Source organism: Bactrocera neohumeralis, chromosome 3, assembly GCF_024586455.1.
Source record: "Bactrocera neohumeralis isolate Rockhampton chromosome 3, APGP_CSIRO_Bneo_wtdbg2-racon-allhic-juicebox.fasta_v2, whole genome shotgun sequence".
In the NCBI taxonomy this organism is placed as follows: domain Eukaryota; kingdom Metazoa; phylum Arthropoda; class Insecta; order Diptera; family Tephritidae; genus Bactrocera; species Bactrocera neohumeralis.
Window position 1 is genome coordinate 18,788,346 of NC_065920.1, and position 22,122 is coordinate 18,810,467.

A 22,122-nucleotide genomic window follows, 5' to 3' on the forward strand; every position below is an offset into this window, starting at 1 on the left:
GGCTCTTGCTACTGCAATCCTCTGTGCCAAATTACAGTTCCATATCTTATTTTAGTGCTTAGTTGTGGCACTTTATAGGTTTTCTTTTAATGGCGTCTTGTGGGCGTGGCAGTGGTTTGACTACGCACACCTAGGAACTCGTTACTTTTTTTTGCCAAGAAACATGTGTACCAAATTTCATCAAGATATCTAAATTTTTACTCAAGTTACAGCTTGCACGGACGTATGGACGGACGGACAGACAGACAGACAACCAGATTTCAACTTTTCTTGTCATCCTAGTCATTTATATATATGTATGTATATAACCCAATATCTCTTTCGCTTAGTTTTAGGTGATACATACAACCGTTAGGTGAACAAAACTATTATATAGTACTCTATAGCAACATGTTGCAAGAGCATAAAAATAAATGCGAGCATTTACCAACACTATTGGTTGTCATAGAAGTTGCTTCAATTTTCATTCACAACAATTTGATCGATAAACACACGACAGAAAATGCAGAAAAACTCAAACAACAAACAATAACAATTCGATGAAAGACAAACGTATAAATTTTATTGATAAACCTTTTAATAATTAAATCATTGATCCAGATTGAAAAGAAAGTTCTCTTCAAAATTTTACGCATACAATACGCATATACATATCTTTTAGATTTCAAATATTGCGATTTGTTTAACTCTTGTAACGGAAATGGAGGAATTACGTGATGCCAGCATACATCACACGGCGCAAAAGCTGGCCGTTGCCATAAAAGCAATGAAAAATTACGATGAGATTTTCAAAAAAGTGCAGGTATACAAAAGGAAAACCAATATACTCCACCTTTAATGGCTACAGTCCACTTATGCTTTCACTTAGATACTAGCTTGCAGCCCAGGAGTTGACAAAAATGACCTACGCAATACCCTAGAGGATGCCATCAAATCGACTGGTCTCGAAACGGAAATCCGCAACATAGTATTCCATTTAGTTCGTAACACACTAATTACAGAGACAAAGTCTCAGGAGAAGTTAGGACATAGCGCCGACCCGTTGGCCTATCTGCGACGCTCGGCTGTACAATGGGATCGACGTGTGCGTAAAAGTTTGAATGCAATGTGCGCCGAGTTGAGTATGCCGCTGCATGGACAGCCTCGCGCCGTGATGGATCGCGATGAGTTGATTAGTAAATGGGAAGAGTTAAGCAATTATACAATTGGTAAGTGAATCGAAGTGAAAGAGTCATTTTGAAGTTATGAATTTTGAACTTTCATGGGGCAATCGTATATTGAATTTCACTTGAACTGAATAAAAGAAGATACGGTATACTTTGTAGAGGTATATTCAGAAACTGAATGGACATCAGCATACTCTTTTCTGGGGAGTTTTCGGAAAAGTGGCTATAATTTCTTATGCTATCAGAGCTACCATATATGTAGGTGAAAAATACTAATCGGTTCGCTTCGGTTGATTAGCGTTAGACTCATCCCTTCGTTAAAGAGAGAAGAGATTAACAAAGATCCTCTTAAGCTCTTTAGGCGACCATATATTTTTTTAATATTCGACAAGTTATTACTGGCTTATTACTTCAACGTATTGAAATCTAGCCGTAAAACATCAGTTCCCAAAGATCCCAGAATATTTAGGAGTCACTAAAGAAGCCATTTAAAACCGTTTAAAAACAATCGGATAGATCCAAAACTAATACTGCTGGGTGTCACATGAATTGGGGTCAAGAGATGTTGAAAGACGCTTTTGCCTGTCAGAAATGCTGCTTGAACGTTATGAAAAGAAATCGTTTTTCCATCGGATAGTGACCGGTGATGAAAACTGGATCCATTACAAAAATCCCATACTCGAAAATCATATCTGAACCCGGCCGACCAGCTAATTCTACGCCAAACCTAAAGCAAAAGGGGCCAAGGAAGTATGCTTCACCGGTCTTGTAGCCCAGACCTTGCCCAACCGACTACTATTTACTCCGGTCGAAGCAGAACGACCTGACTGAAATACGGTTAATATTAAAACAGGACATCGACTTGTGACGGGTGATGAAAAGTGGATCCATTACGAAAATCCCATACTCGAAAATCATATCTGAACCTGGCCGACCAGCGAATTCTACGCCAAATCTAAAGCAAAAGGGGCCATTGAGATTTTTTAGGCCAGACCTTGGCCTTTTGACAACCATTTGTTCCGATCGATGCAGAACGATCTGACTGAAATATGGTTCACATTAAAACAGGACTTCGACTTTTGACCGGTGATGAAAAGTGGATCCATTACGAAAATCCCAAACTCAGAAATTATATCTGAACCTGGCCGACCAGCTATTTCTACACCATTTTTATTTGCTTGATTCATTCTTGGCCGCCAAATCGGCACAACTCTTTTGGAAAGCAATCCACAAATTGCCAGAAAGATGGGAAAATGTTATGGCTACAGATAGGCAATTCTTTGAATAACACCACTGTACATTTTTTCTCAGACAAAAACGAATTTAGGTAAGTCAGTTAAATACATTTGGATTGGTTTTTCCTAACTGACTTTAAAAGAGGATATGGTTTGAGACTAAGATACAACGAGTTGAAGTCAAGACCACAACCTATCATAAGACATTGAGAATATTGCTATTTGGTGCATTGATGAATGGTAATTCGATCTCTTCGTCTATTAATTATCTTATGTGTTTGGCAAGTTACGCTTCAGACCAATTTAAAAGTTCTAGACTATAAGAAACAACATTACATACAAAAATTATTCCAAATTTTTTTTTTTGCACACAATTACAGTACTTTATAACAAATATGCTTTCTTCCACCTTACTAGATCTTTCCAACTACCGACCCGTCTATGCGCCAAAGGATCTCTTGGATGTGCTACTCTCACTCAAGGGCCCACAAAAACCGCCCGAAGACACTGAGTTTGTGTACATTTTTCCTCATTATTTTCACACATTTTTGCCTATAAACAAATTTAAATTTTATAACAATAACTTTGGAATTGTTTTTATAGACAAGTGCCTAACTGGGAGTTCTCACACATCGAATTGCCTGTCAAAAACCTTTTCGAATTGGTAAAATAGCATATTTTGTAGTAATAATAATAAATAATAATAATAATCATGTCGAATAAACTTATCGCCACTTCAAGCGTCTATTATTCGCTGAATTGTTTCGCAAAGAGGGTACAACAAATAATTTAGACTTACCCACACAATGTAAACGCATACTGGACACCAAGCAAGCGCCACTTTGTCAACACTTTCTGAAGAAGGGCAGGACGCCGGCACCCTTTCGTGGCGAACTCTGGTCTTTTGTGCTGTCGCATGGCAGTTACATGAATGGACAGGTTGGTGAGCGGTGGTTGGTGGTTGCTGTCAAACATCACTTCCATATTTTTTTTAGAAACACTGAAATTTATGATCACTTACGATCTTTTTCATTAATATTAGATATCACTCAACACATTTTTTATACACTTCTCTCACATTTGTATGCCTTACTGCACTCACTCTTTGACTTTTCTTTGCTTTCACTTTTCAACACATTTTTTATATACTTTTCTACACTCATTCATTTACTTCACTAATTATTTCACTTTTCTTTATTCTCACTTTAGGAATGCGATCACTGGGCGCGTTTGCGCAACAAAGTTTTAACCACCGATCATATTGTGGACAAGCTTATCTTCAAGGATATTCAATTGACTGCTTCCAATGATGATCAGTATTTTGTTTTCGAAGATGTGCTCTATCAGATTATGCTTTGCTTCTCACGCGACACAGAAATCGCCAATCAAATACAGTTTGAGAAATATCCGGTTAAGGGTAGAAATTATGAAGGACCACCGTCGGGTGTGGTGCCCTTCCACGGCATCTGCATGTTTGGTAAGCTACAGTGAAATTCCTTCACATCTCTTCTGTTGATTTTGTCTTGATTACGCTTTACATTTTCAGCGGCACCATTTTGTTATCTTTATGATTCGTCTATAAATTTGTACTTCACATTTCGCGCCTTCTATATACGTTATTGCCATCGCTTGACCACAATAAATACACATCCACAAGTTAGTATCCAGATGCTTAATGGTATTTTGAGGTTAGTGACGTGATTAATACTGTCATTGCAGGGCATTGTTAGCTTGTGTTTGTTGTTTGAGAAGTTGCTGCAAACACATGAACCGCTGTTATGGTCGCATTTTCGCGAACTGCAAATACAACCGTAAGCATATTTTATTAAAAATTATCATATAATAGTTAAATAGCATCCTATTTATATAAAATAAAACAACTTTCATCTATTCAATTCATATCAAATCAATTTTTATCCTAAATAACAACATATCACTTCAGTTCAAATGCTCAAAAACTTTCGCATGCATCGTACAATAACAACAGATCACCTGTCATTGTAACATATTATTTGTGTTTCGAAAATAACTCACACTCTCGTGATATCTGGTGAAATGATAAAAATCATAATTTAATACATAATCTGCTAGTTATTGTATAAAATCAAATCATTCCCATCACATCGAATATATCATATGAAGTAATGAAATTTCACATCACACTGTAAACTAATGCTTACATGGTATCATATCATATGATATCATATGACGTTATATTCACTATCGCCATACACCATACCTTGCCATAATATGGCATAATTTTAACACACAATCACATCGCATCGCTTCTAAATCATTGCATCAAATCTTACAAAAGCAAATCAACCCTGTGCCATGCAATTATACGTCAAGATGAATCATTATTAGTTATTACACAATACGATTTTCTAGGTATTAAGCCATACAATACATCAGTACATCACATGATATAAAATCACATCTCAACATTTCATCACATCATATCATATCATCACAATATTATTTTCTAGATATTAAGGCATATAAAACAATATATCACATGATATGAAATCACATCGAAATATTTCATTACAATTATGTCACATCATCACAATATTATTTTCTAGGTATTAAGCCATAAAATACATCAGATGATATAAAATCACAATGAAACATTTCATCACATTATGTCATATTCTCATATCCATTACATTACGTTTATTATTTTTCTGAACATTAGTAGTTATATATCACATCGTGTTGGCGCCTATATGATACTGCTACTATGAGCAAAAAATAGTAAGATTTTGTTCGTAATTTTAAAATTCTTAATTTATTCAACAAAATCTATGTTTTCCTCCTAAAGTAATCCCACTTGACCCCAATACACTTGTACCAGCGTTTTTTCCAATTCTCCAAACAGTTGTTAAAGTCAATTTCCCGAATGGCGCGTACCGATTAACGTTTAGTGGCTTCAATTGACTTAAAACAGTTTCTCCAAAGCGGTCGTTTGAGTTTGCTGAATAGCCAGAAGTCACACGAAGATAAATCAGGCGAATACGGTGGTTGCGACACGATAATGGTTGAAAATTTGTCGAAAAACTCACGAAGAATCAATGCAGTATGCGACGGTGCATTATCGTAGTGCAAAAACCAAGAGTTGGCACATAATTCCAGCTTCTTTTTACGCATAGCTTCGCGCAAACGACGCATAACCCTCAAAAAGTATTCCTTGTTGACAGTTTGGGCGGTCGGAACGAATTAGGAGTGCACCACAGCTCGAAGAAAATCAATTGATTTTTTATCTGCTTTGACGTGTTTTGATCCAAGAGTCATCGCCAGTAATAATACGTTTTATGACATTCTGGTAGTCGTAAAGCATAGTTTCACAGACGTAACCGCGATACTCTTTTTCGAAAAAATTGAGTGATGTTAGAACCAATCGTGATTCCACTTTTTTTTAGGCCCAAATGAAATTGTTTTCACTGATCCGTTCGATATTCCAACGATACCAGAAAGATCTCTGACTGTTAAACGTCGATTCTCAAGCACCAATTCCTTTATTTTATTGACGCGTATTGATCATCAGTTGATGCTGATGACCGTCCTGGACGTTGTTCTCGACCTGCTTTGAATAATTTGTACCAATAAAAAACACTTACTCGCCCAACATTCCAACATTCTGAACGTTTCGGCACCGCAAATTTGATTCCGCACGCAAAATGTCATACCATCCTAGTAAAAAATATTTCTACGAATAAGTTTTCACGCGAAATTTAAATTAAAAAGTCTTACTATTTTTTGCCCATAGATTAAAGGTTACTTTACATCATATCATTATATATCATTGCAATATAATACACATACATAGTAAATCACTTTTTAAGCAGTACATCACATCACCTCTTAAAATCACATCATCTTATATAAATAGATATAATGTCAACACATCACATTATATTGTATAAATAGATATATGTAGTTATATACAATTATGTATAACTACAAACATAATACTTCAATATAGTTGATCTGTTTCATTATAATTTTAATTTTTAATTAATTTATAATCCCCAATAACACGAGTATATTAAAGCTAAGACTCTCCGCATCACATCATATCACATCGTCATCATCACAACCAAAACTTATACTTTCAAACACATATTTTTTTAACAAGACAATATAAAATCTCCTAAAATTATACGTTATTATTACAGCTCATCATATTTTTTCGTGTATATCCCCATATATGATTCTCAGTAAAATGATATTTAAAATTAAAGAAGTACAATCACACGCTCAATGGTATTTTACAATGAGTTAGAGTAGTATATTAGAGATATAGAGAAAGAATATTATAGATATCACTTTCAGGAATATCCCAACAAACACATAAATCACATTACACTCACAAACACATCACATCATTACATCACAATATTTTGTCACATCACGTCATACTATTTTCTTTTAAATTATTTCTTTTCATATTACATTATACATATTTCTCTATTTCTTAAAGAAACACCATATTTTGCTGATTTTCACATGACATCGCATCAAAGCATTACAGGTTTCTATATCAAGCAATCACATCATCAAATACTTATTAAATTATATAATTTTGTGATCTCATGCCAAGTTTAATATACATATAAAATAAAAATTAACAAAATTACAAAAAGTTTAAAAAGCATATCACACGAACTTAATATTGCAGATACAATAATTGTTCATCTCAAGCAAATCTTGTGAACGCATTTTATGGCATGCAACTTACACATCACATTTAATGCCAAAATACCATATAATTGCTTTAAATAATATAATTATATAAATAATTATATGAGCACTTACAAATTCATTATATAATAATATCATATATAATATCACATACCTCATTTTTATATTAAACAAGCATATTCGCTTTCATTTTAGCATTCGTGTCGTCTTCAAATGGCTCATGCGCGCCTTCAGTGGCCATTTACCGCCGGATCAGCTGCTTATACTGTGGGATTTGGTGCGTTAAAATATTTTTTTTTTGTTTTTCAAAATTAAAATATTTTTCTTATTTTTTTTTTTTTTTTTTTACAGATACTTGGCTACGACAGTTTGGAAGTGCTCTCACTCTTCGCCATAATTATTTTGAGTTTCCGGAAAGACAGTCTCTTGCAGGTCACATCGCTAGATAATATTGAGGCAATATTAGCAGATCTGTCTTCGATTAAGGTGTTGCCACTTATACAATTGGCGCTATGTCGCGATTAGGATGCGTGGCTCATAAAAATATTATGATGATGATTTATTTTGTACATCGGAAATTTATATGTATGTGATATTTATATGAATTTATTTTGTATTTATGTATGTGTAATGAAATTTTTAAATAAAATATTAAAATTGTATGATAAAAACAGTTTGTAATTTGGGAATGTTTTTGTTTTGAAAAGCATAAAAAATATTAACATAAAATAATCTATAAAAACCTAAACTTTATTTTTTTCCACTTAGGTAGAATGTTTTGAACAATTATTTTAAATTTAAGTTCGAATTTTTTTTATATTCTTTTTTACAGTTTAAATCAAGGAATTTCAAAGATTTTTTTAATTATTTATATACATATATTTTAAATAAATGAAACACTTTTTAAAATAATTTAAAATTAAAAAAGGAAATTATGTGATTTTCAAATTAATTTAAAAATGACTGATTGCTGTTTAAAAAATATATATGTACAAGTACTACAAATGTATAGCTTTTTCATATTTATGTATATTATATACACTTTTAAAACAACTTTAAGTTATAAAATAAGCAATTTTAAGATTTTTAAATTAGTTTAAATATCAGTGAAAATATTAAGCTCTGATTTTGAATGTATTTAACATTTTTAACAGAAAAGTTTTATTTTAAAGATTGAAAATTTGTTAAAATGTTAAATTATTATTTCAATTTTTTTTTTTTTATTAATGCAGATACTTAAAAACATATTCAATTTTTGAAAAATTTAAATTTAATTTACAGTAACTATGTATATATTAATTTAATAAATAAAAAAATAAATAATAATAAACAATTTTTTTTAAAACCTTAAAAATGTGAAAAAATTTGTTTGTAACCAAGGCTGCACACTTTTTTATTAAAAAATTTTGTTATTGAAAATTCAAATTTAAATTAATTTCTTGGGATTAATTTTTTAGTTAGAAAATTTTTTAATAAAAGAAATTTGCGATTAAAAATTAAATTATTAATCTGAAATTTAAAAATTAAATTAAAAAAAATTATTAATTCGAATTTTTTAAAGTTTTAGTTTAATTAAATTTGAAAATTAAATTAAAAAATTATTTATTTGAATATTGGAAATTAAATTAATATAAAATTAATATTTAATCGCAAAATATGTTAATCAAAAATTAAAAAAAATTGCGATTAAATATTCAATTTTTAATTGAAGTTTAGGTATAAAATTTTTTATTTAGAAAATTTTTGAAAAATTTTGCGATTAAAAATTAAATTTTCAATTATAAATTCGATTTTTTAGAAAATTTTAGTTTAATTACATTTAAAAATTAAATTAAAAAAATTTTAATCACAAAATATGTTAGTTAAAAATAAAAAAAATGCTATTGAAAATTCAATTTTTAATTCAAGTTTTGGCATAAAATTTTTTATTATTAGAAAATTTTTAATTAATTAAATTTATGGTTAAAAATTCAATTTTAAATTTTTAAATCGGGTTTTTGGAAAATTTTAATGTAATCAAATTTAAAAATTTAGTTAAAAAATTATTAATTTGAATTTGGGAAATTAAAAAAAATATTATTTAATCACAAAATATGTGAATTAAAAATCTAAATTTTGGAAAAAAAAATTAATATTTATATCTATTTATATATTAATTTATTTCATATTATAATTATACTTTAATGTTTTATTTTTAAATTAAAAATTTTAATTTTGGAAAATAAAAAAATTTAAATTTACACGCAAAATCTTTTAATTTCGAATGAAAGTTAAATTTTTAATCCCAAAATCAGATTAGAAATCGATAAAATATAAATCTTTTCAATGTTTAAGTTTAAGTCTTTAGAGTATTGAAGATTATGGTTAGCGAAAAAATTTAAATTCAAAAACCATTTTTTTTTCAAATGGCTATTTTTAATATTTTTCGAAAATACAAAATAAAAAAATGCGTATTTAAATATGAAATCAATAAATTTTACTGCATTATTTGCAACCCTGTAAGATACTAATACAGTTTTGAAATTTTTTACAGTTTTAGACTTAGAAAAGTGTATAAAATATGCTTAATTTTATATAGAAAATAATTAATACTAAATAAATTTGAGATATTAAAAATTTTTAGACAGTTTTAAGCCGATTTAGATATTAAAAATTTACAAAATATGCTTCATTTAATGTAGAAAATAGTAAATTTTTTAATTATTTAAAATTTTTAGGCAGCTTAATTTTAATGTTTTCAAACCAGATTTGAACTTAATTCAAGCAAAACAAAAAATTAATAAAAAATTTGAGTGAGAAAAATGAAATATTTTTAAATGATTGAATGATTTTTTCTTACACACACATTAAAAGTCACTTCATTACATATTATAATTATACTTTTATTTAGGCAATTTTATAAATTCAAATATACACACTTTATTTTCCTTATAATGGAACAACAATAATATAATTTTAATTTTATAATTTAGCAAGTATGCATGTATGTATGTGTATATAGTCGGCGCACATATACATACATACACAATTATACCATATATTTTATATATAAGTTTTAATTTTCTTTTAAAAAACTATTAAGGAAACTATGTATGTATATCGGTATGTACTTGTATTATTTTTTTTACTCTGTTTTAAAATTTGCTAACACTTTCATGTTTTATTTTTATATTTTTGCTAAAGACATGTCATTTGTATATCTACGCATTTTAATATATGTTTGTATTTATGATTTGATTTTCTGCGTCAATTCCAAGATTTAAATACTTTTTTTTAATATTTTTATATTACATTTAATTTTTAGTAACTTTTTTATGTTTGTTTGTATGTTTATTTAGTTAATTACACATCGATTTTATTTAATACTATAACTCTAACTGTAAAATACACACAAATAACTGTTGCTGCTTCGACACTTATGAGGTTGAAGGTTGACTTAAGTTTTTAATTTGATTTAATCAGTTGTTAATACATTAATATTTAATTTAATTGTTTTTTATATATGTATGTGTCATATTAAAATGTGCAAACCGTTGCGTAGTTTGCCATGTTGCTTATTTATGTTTGTAGTATAATATTTTATTTGTTATATAATTGCCTAACTACAAAATAAACTTTTTTAAAATACACTAAAATTCGATATACAGATATAACTGTTAATGTATATATGCTATATATGTAATGTATGTATGTATGTGTAAATATTTTTTTTAATTTTTATACAGGTATAACTTTTAATTATATGAATAGGCAATTTAGATATTATTAACGGTTTCAAGTTGCACATAACCTACAAATTTCTTCATTGCAATTTGTTTTGCAGTAAACACTCTGGGTTTTGTATTACGATTTTTTCACTTTTGATTTTATAAACGCTACAAATTTCATTTTTTTTTTTAATTTTTTAGAACTTATTTCATTTTTTATCAATTTTTTTATAACTAATGCAAATACTAATTGTATCTTTTTCATATTAAAACTTTTGGAGAAGGTTGAGGCAACTCATACTAATAAATATACATATACAGAAGGATGGTATAAAGGAATGAACATATTTCATTGATATTTTCACAATAGTTTATTTAAAATATATGAAATTATAATTTTTTTTCGAAAAAATATATCTTTTTAATATAATATTTGAAAACATGATTTTTTAAAATTTGAAATTTTTTTTGGAAAAAATTATATTATTTTAATATAAAATTTTAAGGTTTTTGAAAAAAATATATCTGGATGGATAGTGAATTTGTGTTGAATTTTTTTTTATTCAAACTTTTTTTAAAGAAAAGTTTAAAACTTCGAGCAAAATCTTAGTGGAACTTAGTGGAACGCATTTGTAGTTACATTGGGATAGAATATACAGTTTTCAGCCAAAATTTCGTAATTTTTGTAAATTAAGTGGATTTCTTACGAACACGTGGTGAGATCAGCAATAACGGACGAAAAAAATTTTAAAACGATAGCAAAAAGCCTACGAAAGGCCGCCACTGACTGTAATTGAAACGTTTCTACAGATAACACTAGTCAACAAATCTGTAGGAAAAATTTGCCACTGATATGCTAAGAGGTATGTGGGGTATTTGAAGTGTGCTGTTTATATTCAAAAATGTTCCATCACGAACAGTTGTTTTTGTTATTTTAGTAAATGGTGGTGGGTTGACCTCCACACCCCTTGACTAAAACACAAAATATTCTAGGTGTTAGAAAATGTTTACAATCATTTTCGGTTTTAGCAACTCAAAATAAGCAAGAAACAGCCTCTAACATAACAGTAAACGACAGTAATGGAATTTAAAGAAGCTATTTACGATTTTACACTGTTTCTAAAAGAAAAAAATGATAGTTTGTATACTAATATTATTTTTTATACAAAAACTTAATTTCGAGTTCAACAAATATTACTTAAAAACCATCAAAATTTGTTCATTAACATTAAAAAATGATACTTTTACAATATTGTAAAAAATTAAAACAAATTTAAATCAGTTCGGACAATAAATTACAAAAATTATTGAAAAAATAACAACTCTACGGTTAATTAATAAATCGGTCGGAATATTCAAAGGATTTACACTCGATCGAGCGCTATGTGCAAAAAAGTAATAATGTTTAAGAGAAAAAAAATATATTTACAGCATTTTTAGGTTAACTGCACGCACACAAAAGTGGTTTGGTGCACGATATTTTAATAAATTACCGTTATATAGATCTCGTAATATTTGTCTCTAAAATTAGTAAACTCTAATGGATGACGGATTTCAGTTTGTTTGTGGCAACATGTTAAAAAAGCTTAACTCGACTTAAACTATTGAAGGTATTGCTAATTAAAACGAGAATTCGGTTACATACGATGCTTCCTGTGCTTTTCAACGCAATTCGCAGCACTTGATTCCAGTGTATTTTTTGAGTTTTAACACAACTTCGTGTACCGAATTTTTTCTTAAAAGCAAGCATCTAATACCGGCTTAAGTCGATTTAGGCTCTTTTAACTAATTGCCATTAAGTAATATAAGTCTAATGAACATTTAATTTGTTAATTATAGTAAAAGTATGTATATAAATTTCATTTTATAATTAAAATATAAAAAGTAATTTTATAATAAAATTTAAAAATATTGCAAATTTATAAAAAAAAAGTTATCGTTGTAATTTTAATAATTTTTTTTATAAATTTCTCAATTTTTATACATTTCATTAAAAGCACAGCGACTTACATTTCATTTTAAAAGTAGTTATTTGATCGCTAGCAAAGATTGGGTAGCCTTCAGTATACAAGATATCCTTTGTTGCGCATTTAAAAAAATTTTAAAAAGGCGCAAATAGCATAATACTATAAACAACATATGCATTGAACACCGATTTTTTAGGAAAGTAATTTTTTTATGAAAGTAATGTATATATATATATATTTTTGTAATTATCATAGCTAAAGCGAATTTTATTTATTTTTTATTTCAAGGTATTTTTTCTTTTTAGTTTTTATTTACGTTTATTGATATGATAGTAAATCACAACGATTTGTTATGCTGCTAAAATCATAGCTGTTTAGTTATTGAAATTATTTTCGCTAAAAAAGTGAATTATATAAGCCGTTATTGAAATAATAGTTAAAAATAAAACACATTTATAATAAAAGAATTAAATATTTTTTATAATTATAATATACCCACGGTGTAATCACGTAAGAAGAAGCGTTGAACGCATAATTTAATTTCATTTTCAATAACAGTTTCAAATTATTTTAATAAACTTTTATAAAATTTTAAATTATTTTCTTTTTAGTTTTAAATTCAATTTTTATAAAATTATATAGTTATGTACATATGTATATATTTTTTATTGGAAATAACAATAATTGAGGCGTAAAAAGACTGGCTTTACTCTTGGCCGATACAGTTTTAAAAACTTAAGTTTTCCTAGAACACAAATACAGGTATTAATAATTTTTATTTAAGATATTGCTTTAAGCAGTTATTTGTATAACTTTTAAATATAAAAAGTGAACGCATATTAATTTGTTCTGTGTTTTTAAGGTTATAAATTTCATATTGGCGACGTTCTGCGTGATTTATCTGTTTGTAACTTCTTTTATATCGAAAAGTATTTAAAAAAAAGCAAATCGCACTAAATTTTATAAAAAAAAGTAAAAAAATAAAAAAATAGTTTTAAATTTTATATAAAAAAAAATAAAAAAAAATAATTAAAAGAAATTAAAAAGAAATTTTTTAGAAAATGCAAAAATTAAAAAAAAAAAAATATTTTACTTTGTGAATAATTTTTCGAATCAGTAAAAAATCAAAAAAAAAAACCAAAGCAGTCAACTTTTAGAAGGAATATGCGAGAAGTGAAAAAATAAATGTTTATATTTCACTTGGACAATATTTTTTTAATTTTTGGAGTTAGGTAAGGAATAGTTAAAAAAAATCAAACGAAGTTAATTGAAAATATATATGTATGTACATATGTACATATACATATAACGTCATATATAATATATGTATCTTGACAATAATGTATATAGGAATCGTATTATTTTTAGAAAATTAAAATAAAAAAACATTTTATCTTGACAATAATTTCTGGAATTAGGTTAGGAATCGTATTATCCGCCAAATTTTATAAAAAAAAAGAAAAAAATAATTCAAAAGAAGTTAATTTAGAACAAAAAATTGCGAAAAATGTAAAAATATATTTTTCTTGACAAGAATTTCTGGAATTCAAACAATTTCAAAAAAAAAAATAAGTTTCAGCAAAAATATGCGAAATGAAAAAAATATATTTTCTTCATCAATAATTTCTGGATTTAGGTTAGAATTAGTAATATCCAAAAAATTTAAAAACAAAAGAAAGAGAAAAAAAATATTTTGCTTTGTCAATAATTTTTGGAATCAGTTTAGGAAAAGTAATATCCAACAAATTTTATAGAAAAAAAAATTCAAAGGCTAATTTTTAGAAAAAATACGCGAGAAGAGAAAAAAATACTTTACTTCGTCAATACTTTTTGGAATCAGTTTTGAATAGTAGTATTGTATTTAAAAAAAATTTTAGTTTTACTAAAAATATGCGAAAAGAAAAGTGTGTGAAAAATATATTTTACTTGACAAGAATTTCTGGAATTTGATTAGGAATATACAACAAATTTTATTTAAAAAAAATACAAAATAATCTAATTTTTAGAAAAAATATGCGAAAAGAGACCAAAAATATTTTACTTCAACAATAGTTTTTGAAGTTAGGTTAGGAATATTATATTATAAAAAAATTCAAAAAAGTTCAGTTCTAGAAAAAACTTGTGAAAAGAAAAAAATATATTTTCTTCGTGAATAATTTTTGTAAATAGGTTAGGAAATATCTAACAACTTTTATGAAAAAAACTTCAAAAAAATAGTTTAAAAAAATGCGAAAAGTCAAAAAATGTATGTATTTTACTTTGTCAGAAATTTTTGGAATCAATTTAGGAATAGTATTATTCAACAAACCAAAAAAATTGAAAAGCGAATTTTTAGAAAAAAATATGCGAAAAGAGAAAAAATTATTTTAGTTCATCAATGATTTTTGGATATACTTTAGGTATAAAAATAACCAACGCTGTTTTTTCACAAGGCAAGTACCAATAAGTATAAATGATTAATTCCAAAATTAAATTTATAAACGAACCGCATTATTGCTTCATATATAATATTCCAAAATTCGTTATGCAAACACAATTTTTGAGCATTTTACAAATAATTTAATGAAAATATATTTACTTTGATTTAACATAGAAAACATGGAAAACAACGCAACGCGATATTCAGTCTTTTTAAAACACTAATAAATTTTAAGAAGATTCCAACAAAAATAATAAAAAATTTTAGACAAATTAGAAATTGTGAAATAGAATCAAAAATAGAAACACAAACTTCATATTATATATGCAAATGTTAAGTCATATACATATGCAAATGTTATTAATTACACACGTTTTTTGTTCTTGTTTGTTGTTGCGCACAATTTCTTTTTTTTCGTAACACATTTGATTTCATTGCTCGTGTGGCGCTTGGCGCGATTTTTGGCATGATTTGAAAAGTGGCAAAACGAAGAATATATTAGTAAGCCTACGTCGCGTGTGTGTTGCTGGTGTTGTTGTTGTTATTCTACGCCTTGCTGTCGTCGTCGGTTGCATCGTATTTCATGGATTGTTGTTCTCGCCGCAGCACTGGATGCAATCCATGCAGTTATGCTACCTGTTGCCATCGCTTTTTCTATTTATATTCGATGATGTCAGTTGAACCTGTTGGCCAGTTGTGATAGCGGCGTGAAGCAGGATAACAGAAGCAAATAAAATATTTGACATTATTGTAAGCGTATGGCGCTTATCTTATTTAAGCAGAATTATTATTATTTTGTATAGTTATAATTGTTTATTTGAAAGTACAAAAATGGCGAGTTTGAAAATATTTCGGCGAAAAAAATAAAAACATAATAAACGAAAACTCAGAAGAGAGTATAAAAGCGGAAGAGAGTAGTAGGTAAATTAAGCGATAGTATAATTGAATGCCAGTAAGTGCGTGAAAAGCAATATTAAAGGAATTTAAGTATTTTTTGGTTGAGAGAGACCAGCAAATTCAGTATTTTCAAAATTTTTTTCAAAAAATTTAAAGTTTTAGCTATTTTGTTAAAGTAAATTATTATCATTTTTTTCAAGTACAAAAATAAGTCCGTGTGATAACTTTGAAAAAAGTTTGCAAATTTTACAGTCAAAATACAAAAAATTGGCGCATTTTGTGAAAATACGAAATATTTTATTTTTTTAGCTCTTCTCTACTTGTATTTATTTTACACAGCGAATTTAATGTATGAAATGAATTTGTTCAAATATATGGCCTCGTTAATTTTTTGGATTTATTTTGATGTTTACAAAATCCTTTGTTTAAAGTTCAATCCAATTTAAATGAAAATGGTTTTGTACTAATATATCTAGCCAATGTTTAAGGAAGCAAAAAAAAACGTTAACTTTGGCTGCACCCAAGCTAAAAGGATATAAAAATATCTACTCATGAATTTGATCGATTAGTTTGTATGGAAGCTACATACATATGTATATGCTATGGTGGTCTGCTTTGAACAAATTTTTCTGAGATTATAGCCATGCTTTGTACAATAGCTTTGTATAATAGTTCGTGCCAAATTTCGTGAAAATAGTTATTCAAATAAAAAAGTTTTCCTTTCAAGAACTTAATTTTGAGCGATCGGTTCGTATGGCAGCTATATGATATAGTGATCCAATCCGAACAAATTTCCAAACAAGCACTTGAACCCGATCGTTGAATTTCTATGGCAGCTATATAATATAGCGATCCGATCCGAAGAATTTCTTCGAAAATTGCAGTATTGTATTAGACAATTACCAATGTCGAATTTTGTAAAATTATCTCGTCAAATAAAAGAGTTTTTTCTTACGAGCACTTGATTGGGATCGTTCAGTTTGTATGGCAGCTATATGCTATAGTGGTGCGATATCGGCGATTCCGACAAATAAGCAACTTCTTGAGTGCAAAGATCGTGTGCAAAATTTCAGTTCAATATCTCAAAAATTAGAGACTATAGCGCCCCCTGGTGGCGCCATCTATATGTCGACTGGTGCGTTAGAATCTGCTATCTTTATTGATTGCCCAGTGAATTTCATGACATTTTATAGTTTGGTAGTGAAGTTATTGCGTTTTAAGTGTCAGTGTGTTTGAGTTATCGGTGCGAAAATGAGCTTCGAACAAAGAGCCAACATTAAATTTTATTTTAAAATGGGTAAAACTTTTACCGAAACGTTTCAATTGATGAAACAAGTTTATGGCGATGATTGCCTATATCGTAGCAGAGTGCACGAGTGCTTTCAACGTTTTCAAAGTGGTCGTGAGGACATAAATGACAAACAACATGTGGGCCAATCAAAATCCGTGATCACCGGAAATTCCATCGAAACTGTGCGTGAATTCATCAAAAATCATCAGAAATTCATGGATATGGAAACATCCAAAACATCGATTTATCGCATTTTGACCGAACATTTGGGCTTACGAAAGGTGTGTGCATGGTTTGTTCCGCACAAATTGACTGACGGCCAAAAATTGCTCAGAATCCAACATTCGAAGGACGATTATTTGACCACAAATTACATTTTGACCATTACCACTCCCCGTATTCACCTGATATGGCACCGTGCGTCTTCTTCCTTCTCGGAAAAATGCATTTGCCCATGAGAGGAAAGCATTATGCAGACGTAGAGGCCATTCAAAAGGCCTGCACCGGCAAATAAATTGATTTTGCCGAAAAAACATTTGTTCTGTTTTTTTTTAGTACTATTTACTTTGGAACACACCTTGTACTTTAAAGGTCTCCGTCATTTGCCTCTAGGTGTTACAAACTTCGTAGCATACCTTATAAACTCTTTTCAGCATATAAAAATATAGATTTTATTTGCTGTTTTGAAATTGGAAAATCTTTATCATCATATATCAATATTATAGTTAATCCTGAGATAGGTGGATATACGGTACTAAGAGGCTATATCTTACAAATTTTTAATGACCTATTACATTAGCACTTATGTGTATACACTCCGCGTCACATGAATAAAAAAAATAAATCATAAAGTAAATATTTTTGAATTATTTAATTTTGTCCCCACCATTTAGCAAATATTGAAAAATTAAATATAGAAACCAAATGCTAAAAAGTTTGTTTCGATATACATACATATACACTCGTATATGCTAATCTGTTTCAATCATTGAATATTTTCTGTGACACTAATAAAAAAATTCAAATTCCATATAGCATAACGAAAACTCCGACTGGCATTGTACTCAAAATCGATAAATAAAATAAAATTTAGCTAAATCTATGAGCTGACAGTTTTGAGAGTGGCAGTGATTTACTAGTCTTTCATTAACACTTTATGCACTTACAAATCCAATCTTTCAATTTTCAATTTGCCAATTATTTTTTGTGCATTCGAAATTATATATGTACTTGATATCATGCTAGTTACTATTTCTTTAAATTCAAATTCAAGCAAGTGCTATATGCTTAAAGCTAAGTATATAGAGAAATTAAATGCGAAAAATTCAGCATCGATTGTTTTAACCTACAAACTACAAATCAAAAGCAAACTTTAGGTGCATTTTCTCTACTTTGCGCTTTTGTTTTGTTATTTTTTTTTTTTTTTTGTTTGCTACAAAAACTGACCTTTGATCCTTGCATCGGAAATGTTGCGAGAATTCAGATTTAACTGTTGTTTTAGTTTTCAACGCCAAATTTTCAGGATTTTTTTGTTTTGGTTTTCAAAAACACACATCAAATAGAAAACAGTCACATTAGGTGGTGGTGAAGAGTAGATAAATAGTAATAGTAGTAAGTATAAAAGGAAGATTGTTAGCTTAGAAAAATAAACATACATAAAATGTTGAAAATATAAATGAAATTGAAAGAAAATTTTACATAATTTGGCCAAACACGTGAAATAGCTTCAAAACTTCAAATTATAACAACGAAAGCGAACAAAAATGCTTAAATCTTTTTTTTTTACTGTGGCTTCTCACCATACAAATTCGAGCAGGTGTCTTAAATATATAAATTATCATAATTATTATCTGTGTATTGTGCGCGTAGGTAAAGGGTTGTGTAGAAATCTTAAACACATTAAAGTGAACAGTGAACGTGTGGATATATATATATATCAGTGTATATATTTATTTGCATATTTTCTTAGTTGAAACTCACCTGCAGCGAACGTATCGTGTCGAGTAAAGCCTTTTTCTCCTCTAATAATATGGTTATATCGTCCTGCGCCGCTTTCAGATACGAGCGCAGCACGTCGTTCTCCTGTTTGCACTTTTGTCTGTAACAAAAGAAAGTATTATGCATGAGTCTCGCATTTCAACAGTTATTCTATGAGGCTTACCTGTAAGTATCGGCATTTTCTTTCGCATTTACTAATTGCTTACGCAAATTTTCATTATCCATTTTGAGCTGCTGCATAACCAGTTGCATGGAAAGTATTTCGCGATCTCGTTCGCGATCGCGTGGTGTTAAAGCAGCCGCTGTTAGTGGGTAGTTTATAGTAGCTGCCTCGTTTAGACCAGTTTCTGAATGGAAAATAAATTAAAATTTCTTTATAAATATTACAAAAGTAGTATTTTTAAAAAAGTTTTTAAAATACTTAAAAATGTAAAAATTATTATTTTAAATATGAACTTTAGCTTATTGACTAAATTTACACTTCGGTTACACCTATAAGTTAGGTTAGGTTAGTCTGGTCGGTTAATGGGCCATGCATAGACCAGTTTTGGTCCTTTTCGATAACAGATGGTGTTCAGTTACTAGGTGCATGAGGAGTAGTCATCATTAGGATGCCTGCGCTTGACACAAATTCGCACCTATAAAGCTATAATACCACTCACATTAAAAAAAAAAAGTTTTCCATACATGGAATTGATTTTGAAAGAACAATTTGTATGGCAGCTATATGCTATAGTGGTCCGATCTGAACAATTTGTTCGGAGATTATAGCGTTATTTGCAACAAGAACACGTGCCGTTACCGCGACGGTCGGGTCTACATAACCGGAACGGATTTTTATGCGGCCAAGGACTGTCAAATTGGCAGCATTCCTTCAAATTTGTTCAGAAATGCTTTCTGCCGATACAACAACAATCCGTACAAAATTTGCTGAAAATATCTTGTCAAATCATCATCAGTTTGTATGACAGCTACATCCGATATCGACGGTTCTGACAAATGACGTGCCTCTTGTGGAGAGAAGGGCGTGTACTGATAGTTAGACGGGTAAAATCGACTCGTCATTTTACGCCTGATTATTCCTTTATAAAGTATCCGACGTTACCTTCAGGTTCTTATAAACTTCGTGCCAAACGGCATAAACACTTTTTAGGTTATAAAAATATTAATTTACTACACACCTATTGGTTGTATATTGACAATGCCATTTTTATCACGATGTATGCGCATTCGTCCGATCGCCAGACGTATTGGCACTGGACCCGGTGAGGTAATATTAACGGGCGGACGATCTTCGATTAAATTAAGCTTAACGTTCTCCACATGGATCTATTGAATGGAATAAAAGACAATACAATTAAAAAGTGTGAATTACTTTATTCCTAGGCGCGCTATTTACCGTAACAGGCAAAGGGTTAGTGATGATTTCATCCTCTGCCAAATCGCCCAAACCAATCACGGTGCTCATGGACAAATCCAAGTTAACATCCTTGACGCGCACTTCAGCATGATGGGAAATCCAACTGTGGGGGGGACAAAACAATATGAACAAAAATTTATATAACAGTAAAAAATTTTATAAAAAAAAATTAAAAATAAATATATTAATTTAAAAAAGTAAAAAAAAATATTAGTTCAAAAAAATAAAAATAAAAATATGTGTATATAAAAATATATTAATTTAAGAAAATAAAGAAAGAATATTAATATTAATTTAAAAAAGTTAAAAAAATATTAGTTTAAAAAAAAAAAAAATTTTAAAAAGATTAAAAAAATAAAAATTATATTTAATATAAAAAAATTTAAAAAAAAAATATTAGTTTAAAAAATTAAACAAAAAATTAATTAAAAAAAAAAATAACAAATTTAAAAAAAGTAAAAAAAAATTAATTTAAAAAAAGTAAAAAAAATGTATTAAAACAAAATGTATTTAAAAAAAGTAAAAAAATCAATTAAAAAAAATTCCAACTCACCTCTGCAAAGATTTTTTATCCGTGACGCTTACATTGCCCTGCGGCAGGTTCAATGTCTCCTCCAAGCGCACACGTATGCAAGGCGGCAACTCTGGATTGTAGGGCGCTAAGTTCCAAGCTTTACAACGTGCGCCGAACTTAGTCTAAATGCCGTGTAAGCATGCAAAATGAAAGAAGCACATATTGATTTGTAATATCATATAATTTTCAATAATTTACTATATAACTGAAATAACACGAAATTGTACGAGAGCAAAGCCAATTAAGTATACAGCCAAAGAGTAAGCTTACAACATATTACAACAATAAAAACATGCAATTAGAATTAATAGCGTTAGAGTCGTGCCATGAATCACGTAATTTCGAACATTAGTTTCCATAGAGATGATGATTTTTTCAAAATAACGAAACTTTCTACATTTAACGGTGCAACTAAGAAAACGACATGCAGTGCAAAGAAGCGCTTAGCAATGTATATCGACTGAATGCTATTCAAGTGCGGCCTATGTTTATGAAGCGTATGTATGTATGTATGTACATATATACTAATGATTTTAGCATATTTGTATGATCATTAATTTAATTAATTTGCAGTATGCATGTATGTATGTATATATGTGTTATGAAAGTATAAAGTAAAGTTTTAAATACTTATGTGTGTTGTGTAATGGCCAATTCGAGTTTTAATTGTGTATGTATGTAGGTAGATGTGCATTTGGAGTTTTTAGTGCGGCATTTTTGAGTTCGAAAATATTTTCGCAGCTC

At 28.9% G+C, this 22,122-nt stretch overlaps 3 protein-coding genes across 13 annotated transcripts in view; 1 reads left to right on the forward strand and 2 right to left on the reverse strand.

Moving 5' to 3' along the window:
* LOC126754008 (troponin C) overlaps nucleotides 1-13,740 on the reverse strand; it is a 41,629-nt gene extending 27,889 nt beyond the window's left edge. Inside the window, exon 1 of one of the 2 annotated variants that reach the window (XM_050465836.1) lies at nucleotides 12,823-13,740. The gene's annotated coding sequence lies outside the window, so the exon portion shown is untranslated. Of the gene's footprint in view, nucleotides 1-3,200; nucleotides 3,295-12,822 lie in introns of those variants that run through there. The other variant, XM_050465835.1, reaches the window with a different exon arrangement.
* LOC126754007 (TBC1 domain family member 19) lies at nucleotides 495-7,778 on the forward strand. 2 transcript variants are annotated; one of them, XM_050465832.1, is made up of 10 exons: nucleotides 495-802; nucleotides 869-1,208; nucleotides 2,819-2,918; nucleotides 3,005-3,065; nucleotides 3,143-3,340; nucleotides 3,611-3,878; nucleotides 3,948-4,057; nucleotides 4,121-4,212; nucleotides 7,301-7,382; nucleotides 7,457-7,778. In XM_050465832.1, exons 1-10 carry the CDS (start codon nucleotides 701-703, stop codon nucleotides 7,628-7,630), a joined length of 1,527 nt encoding a protein of 508 aa, XP_050321789.1. In that variant the 5' UTR covers nucleotides 495-700; the 3' UTR covers nucleotides 7,631-7,778. The 2 variants fall into 2 exon arrangements, with proteins under 2 accessions (XP_050321789.1, XP_050321790.1); XM_050465833.1 differs by having other exon boundaries at nucleotides 2,819-2,912.
* The window catches only part of LOC126754005 (UHRF1-binding protein 1), a 49,865-nt gene continuing 31,848 nt past the window's right edge, over nucleotides 4,106-22,122 (reverse strand). For 3 of the 9 annotated variants that reach the window (XM_050465831.1, XM_050465826.1, XM_050465823.1), the window contains 6 exons: nucleotides 21,358-21,500; nucleotides 20,784-20,907; nucleotides 20,566-20,713; nucleotides 19,548-19,731; nucleotides 19,367-19,484; nucleotides 15,026-15,881 (listed from right to left, as the gene is read on the reverse strand). In XM_050465831.1, the coding sequence (XP_050321788.1) occupies nucleotides 15,831-15,881; nucleotides 19,367-19,484; nucleotides 19,548-19,731; nucleotides 20,566-20,713; nucleotides 20,784-20,907; nucleotides 21,358-21,500 (768 nt within the window). In that variant the 3' untranslated portion in view covers nucleotides 15,026-15,830. Of the gene's footprint in view, nucleotides 4,199-15,022; nucleotides 15,882-18,832; nucleotides 18,876-19,366; nucleotides 19,485-19,547; nucleotides 19,732-20,565; nucleotides 20,714-20,783; nucleotides 20,908-21,357; nucleotides 21,501-22,122 lie in introns of those variants that run through there. The other 6 variants (XM_050465824.1, XM_050465822.1, XM_050465830.1 and 3 more) reach the window with 5 other exon arrangements.